General features: G+C 37.5%; 2 protein-coding genes across 2 annotated transcripts in view; one reads left to right on the top strand and one right to left on the bottom strand.

Annotated features, from left to right (window-relative positions):
- Window positions 1-13,229, bottom strand: part of dnaaf4 (dynein axonemal assembly factor 4) — a 503,354-nt gene that overhangs the window by 253,458 nt on the left and 236,667 nt on the right. The gene's annotated exons all lie outside the window — the stretch shown is intronic.
- LOC307160523 (NACHT, LRR and PYD domains-containing protein 3-like) overlaps window positions 1-13,229 on the top strand; it is a gene marked incomplete at its 3' end in the record, with an annotated part of 92,003 nt that overhangs the window by 10,228 nt on the left and 68,546 nt on the right. Inside the window, exons 4-5 of the mRNA XM_079874683.1 lie at window positions 9,562-9,666; window positions 9,990-10,094. Coding sequence (XP_079730809.1) covers window positions 9,562-9,666; window positions 9,990-10,094 — 210 coding nt within the window. The remainder of the gene's footprint in view (window positions 1-9,561; window positions 9,667-9,989; window positions 10,095-13,229) is intronic.

The raw sequence follows: 13,229 nt of genomic DNA, 5'->3' as shown, positions 1-13,229 counted from the left end.
GCAGGACTCTCTGGTGTACACATAAATCTCTGACCCATCGTCGTCTTCTTCGTTGAATATCTGTCGCTCTACTTACGTCATCTGGTATAATTTGAAACGATTGGCTATAAGCTACGTACAGGCGCATTTGATAGACATTTGTAGCGCCCAATAAACGGCTCTGGGCATTCGTAAACCACGCCTCAAATACGAGAAAATGAACATGTAGTATCCAGACCACGTCTCAAAGAGAAAGTGGTCTGACGTTAGCCAGGCTAATTTCTGGTCACATTAGCGCTAAAATTTCTGTGACCCAAAGTCCGTCAAATAACCAGTGAAGCATCGAATGATTCTGATTTTATTACATAAACAGCGATTGATAATAATGTATTTCTGGTAGCGCTGTTGAGGCTTGCGGTGCCTGTCGCAGTGAGAGATTAGTGAGAAATCAAAACAAATGAGCATAACAGCACACAAAAAAAACTCACAGAAGAAATACTGAGGTAAAAATTCTAAATGTTTATAACATATGATATAGTTAAGTAACATAACATGACAGAAGCTATTTTGCTGAATATTCTCACGATTGCAAATGTAACATTGATATTCGTTCAATAAACAAGTAGTTAATATTAGAGCTGGGTAAAAAAAATCCTGTTTTCAGTTTATGAATGAATGGAACATTGTAGCGCGCATCCCATCCAATAAATCGCAATAATCTTTGTGCTTTGTTACTATTGATATTAAACAAAGTCTCAGATTTCAAATTAAGTCCATTTTCTTACTAAATTCAAAAACATAAATAGTGTTTTGGCGCTGAGGCGTGAGATCGCCCTGGCTCAGCTCAGCTCAAGAGAAGCAGCAGCACATGATCTTCTCTTCCCCGTAATAATACCAGTTACAGCGCAAAATAAACATCGCTCAATCAGTGTTTCAACCGTGCAAAGACGTCAGTAATACAGCTTGTAAACAATGTCATAACGTCACATTTACCTCAGAAAAACCATATCCAGTGACCATAAACTTGTTTGTCAGCTAGAAAAATGAACTCTAGAGAGGAGCATTTTGCTAAATATATGCATCATATTACATATTCATTATAATTTTTTAATGTTCTTCAATATTTAATGCATGTTTGAATAAATATGGCAAGTTTTTATGACAGCCACCATTTAAATGTTTATATTTCATATAATTTTATTATTATAAAAATAAAAGTGTTATTTAAGTGTTTGTATAAAAATCTGTTAATTTTTACCTTCAATTTTATAGTAGGCTAATTAAGCCTAGTCGGCTACAACTGACTCCCATAACTGATCCCTTTTTTCCCCTGTTTTTTTTTTTTTTTTTCTTTAATTATAAACTGTTTTTTAAGTAAAATTGTCAGATTAACTTCGGAGCGCAGGTATGGAGCTAGGCAGTGATTTGTCACGTTTGACCCTAGACCATGGTTGCAAGTGTACGCCGGATGACTCCATGTCAATTGAGGACGTACTGATAGCGATCAGCGAACAGGTTAAATCTGCCTCAAGGATGAACAGAGCACTCGTTATATTTCTTAAAGAAGTTTCAATGGTCGATGAACTGTTAGAGAAAGGACTTGTTGTGAATGATACATTTTTACCAGTCCTGCCTTTGTCAAATCCTTCTAAGAAAGTTGTACTTTCAAACGTACGTTCATAAAGGAAGGAACTTTGAAAGAAATTCTTGAACAGTAGGCTACGGAAAATTAACTGCTCCGATTAAGATGATTCCGTTGGGTCTTAAAAATCCAAACTTTAAACATGTCATGTCTTTACGACGTTTTACGTAGGCTATATGATACCCAATTCGCAAAATGAGCCGCTTAATCTGGTGCTAAAAATAGCAGTAGAGGGTAAAGATTATACAATCTTTATCACTTCAGATAATATGCGGTGTTTTTTGTGTGGTGAACATGGACACCAGAAACAGACATGTCCCAAACAACAGAGGGTTAACAATTTGGCAGGTTCACAAACAACTCCTCCAAAAAAATGTTCAGGAGAATAATGCGGCCGTTAAAGAAAATAACGCGGTCGTTCAGGAAAATAATGCGGCCGTTAAAGAAAATAACGCGGTCGTTCAGGAAAATAATGCGGCCGTTAAAGAAAATAACGCGGATGTTCAGGAGAATAATGCGGCCGTTAAAGAAAATAACGCGGACGTTCAGGAAAATAATGCGGCCGTTAAGGAAAATAATGCGGCCGTTAAAGAAAATAACGCGGACGTTCAGGAGAATAATGCGGCCGTTCATGAAGTGATAGATGAAGTTGTTGAGAGAGATGTAGAGATAAACAATGTAAACACTGGAGATGATGACACAGTAGATGGCGCTATAAGTGCTAATGCTGTAGGGGAAAAAAATGAAAGAAGCACAAAAAGTACCTTCTCAAGCCTGTTTTATGCTTCTGCGTCGAACTGCCGCCGTAGCTACGTCGTAGGCTGTGTGTAGCGCGCGTACCCTACGGCGTACCCTGACGTGCACCTCTCCAAAAATGTAACAACGCGTCAATTCTACGCGGACACAAGCGCTGTGATTGGTCTGCCAGAACCCCTCCCTCGGGGTTTCACACGCTTCCTAGGTACGCGTCAACGCGGACAACGACACAGAAGTATAAATTAAAACCAACACGTTGCCTACGGCGTATAGGCTCCGGCGTATGTCCGACGCAGAAGTATAATGAGGCCTTCAGTCTAAAAACAGAGATGAAGGTCTATTGATGGAGTAGCCTATGTAGAAACAAATTGCAAAAATGATGATAAATCAGATGAAGTAAATGAAAATTGTAGTCAGTCGTTTACAGTCAGCTCTAGTGTCGCAAGGTCTGATAGTAATTCAGATGAATGTGAGAGTGTAGGGAGTTTTTTTAGAAATGGGAGACATTGATTCTCAAACAGGCACATCAGAATTGAGTGCCTGTGAAACAAAAGTCTATTCTACAAGAGAGATTAGTGCTTTCCTTGATGAAACTAAAGGTGTACGGAATCCACAATTTGATTTGTTTTTTCCAGATTTAAGAAGATTTTTAGCATCTTGTAGAGATGTGATGATAAATGCAACAGTTGAGGAGTTTAGTAGACAAAAACGGTATCGTCTTAAAAAAATAATTACCAAAGTAAAGAAGATGATTCATCAAGATACGAAAAAAAAGTAACCGTTAAGGGATTGGAAAAAGATAGTGTTGTGTAGATATCACCTGCTGCATTAAGATATTATGACATCCTTAAATATCAGATCTTTAAATGTAAATGGATGTCGTAATAAAGAAAAGAGAAGTGCACCTTTCAAATTTTTGGCTTTTAAAAAGTCAAGTGTGATATTTTTGCAAGAAACACACACAGATATATTTAACCAGGCAGAATGGCTAAGTGAATGGAAGTGTAAGTGCTGGAGTAGCTGTTCTCATATCGGAAAGTGTTCAGGGCGATGCTTCCAATATGATAGAAATTATTCCTGGAAGAATGCAGTGGGTGGATATTATTTTGCAAGGCCTGTCTTTTTCCTTTATTAATGTATATGCTCCTAATGTTGGGTATGAACGAGTTTTATTTTTTAAGAAATTACAGGACGCAATGATTAATATTCCTCGTGATAACTTGATTATTGTGGCTGGAGATTTTAATTGTACTCTTGATCATACACTTGATAGGAATCATGACGAACCGTGTAAAATATTTGGTGTTTGGCTGGTTAAAGGAGAACTCCGGTCAATTTTAACAGTAAATTTGGAGTGCTGTCAGTACAGAGAACAACGACAAAAATCGGTGTTGCCTACACCGTGTTATCCTCTTTTTAAAAGTTGCACCCTGTTGACTTCAATGGGGCAAGTTTTAAACCTGCTTTTAGCCTCTTAACATCCTAGATGTGTCATTACAAGTGCACAGGTCATGTGAGTGATTCCTTCAGAGTCAACACGCGGTGAATCTGACTGAAGTAGATGTGAAAGATATGAATAAAAATGATGTTATTTCAGCCAGCGCACATACCTGTATTTACATCCTGTTTTCGGTTGAACCCCACAGTAATCGATTGTCGAGTTCACGCGCATAGGTTTAGTACGTACGATCATGCGACCGAACTCGACAATCGACTACTGTGGACTTCAACGGAAAACAGGATGTAAATACAGGTATGTGCGCTGGCTGAAATAACATCATTTTTATTCATATCTTTCACATCTACTTCAGTCAGATTCACCGCGTGTTGACTCTGAAGGAATCACTCACATGGCTGGGCACTTGTAATGACACATCAAGGATGTTAAGAGGCTAAAAGCAGGTTTAACCTGTTAACCGTTGCCAGTGCACCCGCGCACTGAAGCGTTATTTATTTATTTAATTCAAAGTTACTATCAGATTTAATGTTATACCTTGACAAACTATACATAATTAAAAAGATATAATACTCAAGTTTCAGTATTTGACCACTATTGTATTCTGAGAAACTCATAGTGACAGTTATGTCTTAATTTGTGTCAGGAGTTATGAAATGAAAAAATGAGTCGATACCTTTAATATGAATTATGCGCGTCAGCCGCTCCCATTCATAAAAAACTCTGTGCTGTCGTCATGAGTCATGACAGCGATACACAAAACAACGTCCCTCAGGGCTTTAGCTCAAAACTGTGCAGATTTGGAGAAATATTGATAGATTCTCATAGATTTACATCATATTTCTATAGACAGGAATAATATTTATTGAATTTATACCCAAATGCGTCAATGTAATCTTTATGAGCGTTTGGTACTCTGATACTGTGTTTTTTTATTCATACCAGCAGCCTGAGGGCGCTATAAGCACAATAATAGTCCATATATGGAACATGAAGAAGAGCCATGATCATGTGACATTCCAGGACGTCACCAGAGCCCGTCTACGGAGAGCCTGCCCACTCCCTATTAAGCCCTATTGTACCGAATTTTGGTTGTAGTACCACCAGAGTTCCACTGGGGGCGATCGCCATGAGTGCAGAATGAATGGGAGTCAATGGGGCTAGACGGCTAAATTTGTCTCTTTCACCCGATTGCCGTTGAGAAATCTCAGATCTGATTGTAGATTTTGCAAGTTCAACATGGGTTATAGATCGAAAGTTGAATGAACGAGTACTTATGTCGTTTTGATTTCTTACAGGTTGAGTTGTTGTTGCCCATAACACGCTAGCATTCTGCTAATGACGTCAGCATTCTGACGTCATTGACATTTTGAAAGACTTTTTAAAGCAAATAAGTGACTCTAAAAAATCTAACACCCAGCAATGTGTAATTTCTTTGCATCTCCTTTCGAATACAACATTCAAATTACTAGACAAAAAATTATATCCTGAGAAAAGTGGATTTTGAGGGGTATACCGCCATTGACCTCCATTCATTCTGCACTCGTCCTGTGAGCGCCCTCATGTGGAGCCAGAGTGGAACTGCAATCAGTTCAGAAGCCGGAAGTGTAGTGAGAGTGAAACTTCTCGCCATATTAGACATTCTCTGACGTCACTGATACACACAAAGCTAACAAGAGATCGCGCTGTACCATGCAGATACAGACGTTTTGAAGACAATAAACATGTTTGCAATGATATTTGAGTTACCTGTGTTTTTCAAGCCATGCCAGGTATTTCCATAATAATAGATTATATTTATAATGTAATGCTAATCTATATAGACTATCATTGTGCAGAACACTATCCAATAGTATATTTTCTGTCTGATTTTTTTATCTGAAGCCAAATTAGATCACAGAAGATTATTTAAAACACTCGGCTTGCATTATAAAGTAAGTTTGGAACACAAACATGGTTTTAATCTCATAAATTGTCGTGTATTGATGGTGTGCTAGGCTAACATGCTAGCTAGCCCTAGGTGCACCTGCCACGTCTAGCAGTTATACTTTTATGATTTTTTGAATGCTTACTGAATTGTTTCTTTATTCAAGAAATGCATTTGATACAGTTTAAAATGTGAGGTGAACTTTGAGAAAAGAAATTAGGGCCTGAAACCCTATGAATAGCCTGTGAATAGCCAGTCGTTAGTAGCTATAATGCAGACAAAAGAAATGCATATTTAGAGCCATAACCAGGCTGGAGAGGTGTGAATGTGTGCAGGGGGAGACTGAGACTGAATGGGGATCGTTTGCACCACAAAACAATAGAGACAATATACTGGATAGATGGTTAGAAAATGACAATAAACATCAGTAGCATTTTAGCGTCAAATCAAAATAGTCACATGACATGGTCTTGAAAAACATTTAACTAAATACAGAGTTTTGGACTTATTATCTTCAGATTTTAAACATAAAATGTTTAGACATGTGGCTTTAGCTGTAGTGCATTTCTAGATTGCTCCAGTGCCAACTTCAATTTTATTTTCATGAGGATGTTTCATAAAAAATAATTTCTAATAATTTTACAAAACTTTGAAGCTATTTATAACAATTTTTGTCATTACGACAATAATTAATTCTACATTTACAATAAACTGCCAGGTGTCAGCTTTCAAACGAGATCATACTTGTGCTTTTAGTACCAAGGGTTCATGAACTGTATCTGTTTCAGTTTGGGTATGTCATTTCTGGGGATTTTTCAAAAGTGGGGTTGCAGCTTAACAGGTTAAAACTTGCCCCATTTAAGTCAACAGGGTGCAAATTTTAAAAAGAGGATAACACGGTGTAGGCAACATCGATTTTTGTCGTTGTTCTCTGTACTGACAGCACTCCAAATTTACCAAAAAATGAGCTCAATGTTAAAATTGACCGGAGTTCTCCTTTAACAACATGGACTCTTCAACATCATTCTTTTGCTTTGGAGAAAAAGGTTCGAGAAAAGAAGTTAATTAGTCATCTTAAATTGTCTGATGGAAGAGAGACAACAGATAAGAGAGAAATTACTTCACAAGTTTTGTCCTTTTATGAAGAACTGTATAGTGTTGAACCTTGTGATTCTGAAGCATCAGATTATTTTCTTATTGGAACTCCAAAACTGAATGAAGTTGAGAAGATGCAATTAGAAAAGTCACTTTCACTTGAAGAGTTGAGCGAGGCTGCTAAACAGCAGTCTGTGGGACGATCTCCAGGATTGGATGGACTGACTTCCGAGTTTTACAAGGCTTTGTGGTCATTGATTGGACCAGATCTGCACTCTGTGTTTCTTGAATGTGAAAAATCAAGAATTCTTCATCTCAGTTGCAGAAGAGCAATAATTACATTATTGCCAAAGAAAGGAGATTTAGGACTTTTAAAGAACTGGCGCCCTATCTCCCTTTTAGGGATAGATTATAAAATACTTTCAAAGGCATTAACAAACCTCTTGAAAAATGTTATGGCTTCAATAATTTATGAAGACCAGTCTTATTGTATTCCAAGACGTTCTATTTTTGATAACCTTTTTCTTGTGTGAGATTTGTTGCATTTTACTGAGATTTATGGACTTAATGTGGGCCTTTTATCACTTGACCAGGAAAAGGCGAACGACAGAGTCGACCACGATTATCTTTTTAATGCCTTATCAGCTTTTGGATTTGGAGAACTGTTCATCTCATGGATCAAGATACTTTACACAGATGTTTTTAGTATGTTGAAGATAAACGGAATATTAACAAGAACTTTTCCTGTGCGCAGAGGCGTAAGACAAGGATGCAGCCTCTCAGGACTCTTATATGCAATATGTATCAAACCTTTATTGAGAGTTCTAAGAGAAAAGCTACAAGGTATTTCAGTCCTCAATCCCAATATATCAGAAACTACTGTAGTAAGGCTTATTGCCTATGCTGATGACGTTACAGTCATAAGATCTCAAGAAGACATTTTCCAATTGAGCAAGTGTCTGGACTGTTTTCAAAAAGCATTTTCAGCGAAGGTAAATTGGAATAAAACGGAAGCATTACTTTGCGGTCAGTGGCGGGAATAAGTTCCACCTCATTTTCCACAACAGTGCCACTGGAATGCAGAGGGATTGAAGATCCTTGGAATCTTTTTTGGCACTCAGCAGTATATGACAAGGAATTGTGATGGAGTGGTTGAAAAGATATTGGGACGATTAAAGAGATGGAATTGGATTCAGCCACAGTTATCATGTAGAGGCAGAGTTTTAGTGATAAATAACTTAGCTGCGTCAATGTTGTGGCATCGACTGACTGTTTTAGACCCTCCAGCTGGACTTTTACAGCTGCTCCAGAAACATTTTGTGAACTTTTTCTGGGGAGGACATCATTGGGTTTATCCAGGCATACTGAATTTACCTGTGTTTGAGGGTGGTCAAGGTCTCATTGATGTAACTGCTAAATGGAAAGCTATGAGATTACAATCAGCTCAAAAACTGCTGCATAACACCGATCCGCAACCATGGATTATGTTTGGTTTAGCAGTATTACGAGCAGTTAGTAAAATGGGACTTGATAGACAATTATTCCTTATTTCTAACAACGCAGTTGAAGGTTTGGGTATAAATGGATTCTATCAGTCTGTATTAAGAGCATGGAGTATATTTAAGATAGAAAGAGAGAATCGTTTTGGTCTTGAAGAACCACTTTTTCATAATTCATGGCTATGTCATCCGTCTAACTTGCCAAGTATTGAAATTAACACTTTTATTTCATCTGGTGTTTTAAAAGTGGCAGATTTAGTTGATACAGAACATGGTACATGGTTTTGTGCACAAGAAATAACTAAACAAATGGGCAGGAAGTCAGAAAGGATAGTGAAGAATGTTTTAAGCAAGTTAAAAACATAATTTCCTATATTATTTAACAAATTTCTTGAAGATTATTTTGTTAATGGTTTAAATCAAAGTTTTTTTCCTGAATTATTTGTAACACCATATAATTGGCAGGATAATGGGGATATGAGGCAACTTCTTTCCTTAAAAGAACTTCAACATGCGTCATTTTCAGAAAGCAGTAAGCGACTTTGGTATATAGCTTGTGTGAAGTCAAGATTTTGTGAACAACTTAAAAAATAAGACGGATACAAAAGTTATTTATCTGTATTTATTTACAGTGGCGTATCCTGGATTGCGCATTAGCAACAAAAACATTTTTGTTCAAGTGCAACTTTAATACATCTTCAGTTTGTCAATTTTGTAATGTATCGAACACTGTGTTGCACATTTTTTTCGATTGTTACAGAATTGTACCTCTTTTGAATCTCTTAGAAAATATATTTGAAGGTTTTGGTTGGAATTTTTCCAAAACAGTATTTATTTTTGGGTTTAAATATATTAAGTCTCAAAGTGAGTCCTGCACGAAAATGAAGATAAAAGAATCAATATAGTAGAATTGTTCAAAGCTTTGGTAGAATCCAGAGTTAAAATAGAGTATGAATTTTATAAAATGAACAATGATATAATAATAAAAAATAAAAAAAGTGGTGTATAAATGCAAATTGGAAAGACATTAGGCAACCGAACAAACATAAATACATCTATCCATCATAAGTCTTAAGAAGGACAATCGTGGGGCAATTCTGTATTTAATTACACTAAATCATCCTCAAATGATACAAGAGAACAGCTGTTAGTAAAGTTTCTCTCTCTCTCTCTCTCTCTCTCTCTCTCTCTCTCTCTAATATATTAGTGTAAGATCAGGCTCACCTGTGTCCAGCTCTGTGTCTGTGAAGAGTGACGGTTCAATGGGTTGGGGAACAAACTTCAGGGAAGAAACACCATCAGCAACTGAAAGGTATTACACATGATTTTATTGTTTAGAACAATAAATCACAGAAGACAATGTCAAAATTTGAAGCTTCTTGCCAGCAAAACAGTTTTACACAGACAACCATATGGGGCATAACATTACCATGGAAAGACATTAGGCAACTGAACAAACATAAATACATCTATCCATCATAAGTCTTAAGAAGGACAATTGTGGGGCTATTCTGTATTTAATTACACTAAATCATCCTCAAATGATACAAAAGAACAACTGTTAGTAAAGTTTCTTTCTCTCGCGCTCGCTCTCTCTCTCTCTCTCTCTCTCTCTCTCTCTCTCTCATATATTAGTGTAAGATCACGCTCACCTGTGTCCAGTTCTGTGTCTGTGAAGAGTGACTGTTCAATAGGTGTGGGACCATTCTTCAGGGAAGAAACACCATCAGCAACTGAAAGGTATTACACATGGTTTACATGACAAGGTTATTTTTGCTAATTTCTCACATGTGGTTTATGTGCAATAAACCATTTTGATTTTATTGTTTAGAACAATAAATCACTGAAGACAATGTCAAAATTTGAAGCTTCTTGCCAGCAAAACAGTTTTACACAGACAACCATAGGGGGCATAACATTACCATGGAAAGACATTAGGCAACGGAACAAACATAAATAAATGGATAAATCTATCCATCATAAGTCTTAAGAAGGACAATTGTGGGGCTATTCTGTATTTAATTACACTAAATCATCCTCAAATCATACAAAAGAACAGCTGTTAGTAAAGTTTCTCTCTCTCTCTCTCTCTCTCTCTCTCTCTCTCTCTCTCGGAGTGCATGCGGGGAGTGAGTGGAAGGAGCGTCTGTGAGCGTGAGTTGTGCCCGCTGTGGCTTGAAAGTGCGTTTTCTATTTTCTAACTTTATTTCTATCTTTCTTGTGTATCAATTAATTGTTGGTAGGAATAGAGCCTCCTTCTTGTGTTTCTGTTTTTCGTGAGTCGCCAGTGACCAGTGTTTTGAACTGGGAGGCATGGCGGCTCCAGGTTTCAAAATGTTTGATACACTCACTCGTCGTCACGCAATTAAAGTGTTATCGTCTTTAAGCGTAGACGAGTGTAGTATTGCGGTAGGCAACATTGTTGGGCACGATAATGTGGTTGCAGCTTCAAGAATGAACAATGCCATTGTTTTATTTCTGAGCTCTGTAGCTAAGGCAAATGAGGTAGTAGAGAAGGGTTTGTCTGTAAACGGCTTGTTTACTCCCGTCCTTCCTCTCTCTACGCCTGCTAGAAAGGTGACCATATCAAATGTACCACCTTTTATTACTGACGAAATGTTGAAAAGAGAATTGGGTCGATATGGGAAGTTGATATCACCAATTAAAAAAATGCTGATTGGGACCAAATCTGAGCTCGTAAAACATGTTGTGTCTTTCAGGCGTTATGTTTACGTGATCTTAAACAATCACAACATGGATTTAAATCTTTCACTAAATTTTAAAGTTGAGGATTTTGATTATACCGTGTTTGTATCAACTGACTCAATGCGTTGTTTTGGTTGTGGAAAAACAGGACACACTGTTTGAACTTGTACCATAAAGGGAACAAGTAAACCTAATGAGAGTAGGCTTACAAATTGCGACAGTCGCGCCGATAAGCCTAATGCGGAAGTGCAAACTGCCACTGCTGCGGGAGAAGGTCCAGCTGGACCGACTCCGTCAGCAGAGGTAGGAGCGAAACATGATGGTGCACAGGCTCAGAGCGAAATGCCAACTGTTTCTAGTGATATCTTTACCGAATCATTTGAAAATTTAAACAGCGAAGCTTTTTTTCAAAATCGCACTGAAGGCTCTAAAACAGAAGCACAAGCCTCCACTGCTGTAGGAGCGGGTTCAGTTGGACCGGCTCCGTCAGCAGTGGGAGGAGAGCAAGATCATGATGAGGCAGAAGGTCAGGGTAACATTGACAAAGAACCCCATGAAAGCAAAGGAACAACTTGTTTTGAAAGTGAGGAGGTCAATATGCAAGTAGATCATGGCGCAAGCCTTGTTGAGTTTAAGAAACCCATTAAAAGAAAAATGAGCCTTGAGATAAAGTCTGCAAAGAAATCAGGAAATGAGCCTGTAGCGACTGATATGGATGAGCCTGCATATGAGAGTGACTGCTCAGATTCGGGTGCTTCCATTTGCTCACAAGGAAGTGCGCCGCTTTTTGTGCCGAATCAGTGGTCTATAGGTTATGGTGTGAGTGAAATTAAATTATTTCCCAAGATCACCAAAAACATGAAGAATGTTCAAGTTGTCGATTATTTTCCCGATCTTGAGAATTTTACTAAAGTCACGAGGTGCTTTATGAGTGAACGTAAATTTACTCAAAAAGAAGTGTACCGACTCAAAAAGTTCCTGACAAAGGTCAATCCTACACTGACGAATAATGATGATATGGCCTAGACGAATGCGTTTTATTGAGCGCTTTTCCTTTTTTGTAATATGCCTTTTCTTTTCTTTTCTTTTCTCATGAATACATTTAATATAGCTACTCTTAATTTAAATGGAGCAAGGGGGAGTCAAAAGAGGGCAGGACTTTTTGAATTGGTAAAACAGAGAAAGATAGATGTCTTGCTTGCACAAGAAACACATAGTGATGCATTTAATGCAATTGAGTGGGAAAAAGAGTGGAATGGGCTTGCTATATTAAGTCATAATACCACCCTTAGTGGTGGTGTGGCCATTTTGTTCTCCCATAGTTTTATCCCACATTCTTATACAGTGGAAGAGGTTTTGAAAGGTAGAATTTTAAAAGTGAGAGCACTTTTTGAGAATTCTGTTTTTATTTTCATCTGTGTATATGCTCCAACATCAACATTAGATAGAATGTGTTTTTTGGACGCACTTGGTATAACTTTGGAGAAGTGCTGCAGTGAAGAATATTTGTTTTTGGGTGGTGATTTTAATTGTACAGAGAAAGACATAGACCGGAATCATCTTGAACCTCACATGCCTTCACGCAGAAAATTGGTACAACTTATTGAAATGCAGGATTTATGTGATGTGTGGAGAAATTTGCATAGAAATGTGTCACAGTATACATGGACTCACATATATGCTAACTCTGTATCTCTTGCGAGGCTGGACCGACTGTATGCTTTTAAACACCACTTAAGCATTTTTAGGAATTGTTGTATTGTTCCAGTTAGTTTTTCAGACCATAGTTTAGTATCATGTTTCATCTTTATTAATTCTATTAGGTCTAAAAGTGCTTACTGGCACTTTAACACTTCTTTGCTGAGTGGTAATCATTTTAATCATGTGTTCAGTTTTTTTTTGGGTTCTTTCAGAGCTGAGAAGAATACTTTTGAATCATTACAAAGTTGGTGGGAGTATGGCAAGATACAGATAAAACAACTATGTCAGCAATACACTTACAATGTCACTAAAGATACAGTCCAGGATATGAAAATTTTGGAAAATGACATTTTACATTTTCAGAATTTGGCACAGTTTTCTAATAACCAAGACCTATTGGATAAGTTTTTTAAACAGAAAACTAAATTGTCTGACCTGCTAGGGTTAAAAACACAAGGGGCATTGGTC

The sequence above is a fragment of the Squalius cephalus genome, assembly GCF_949319135.1.
Source record: "Squalius cephalus genome assembly, chromosome: 6".
Lineage (NCBI taxonomy): Eukaryota > Metazoa > Chordata > Actinopteri > Cypriniformes > Leuciscidae > Squalius > Squalius cephalus.
Note: the sequence above shows the minus strand (reverse complement) of the source record. Positions and strands in the feature narration are given on the sequence as shown.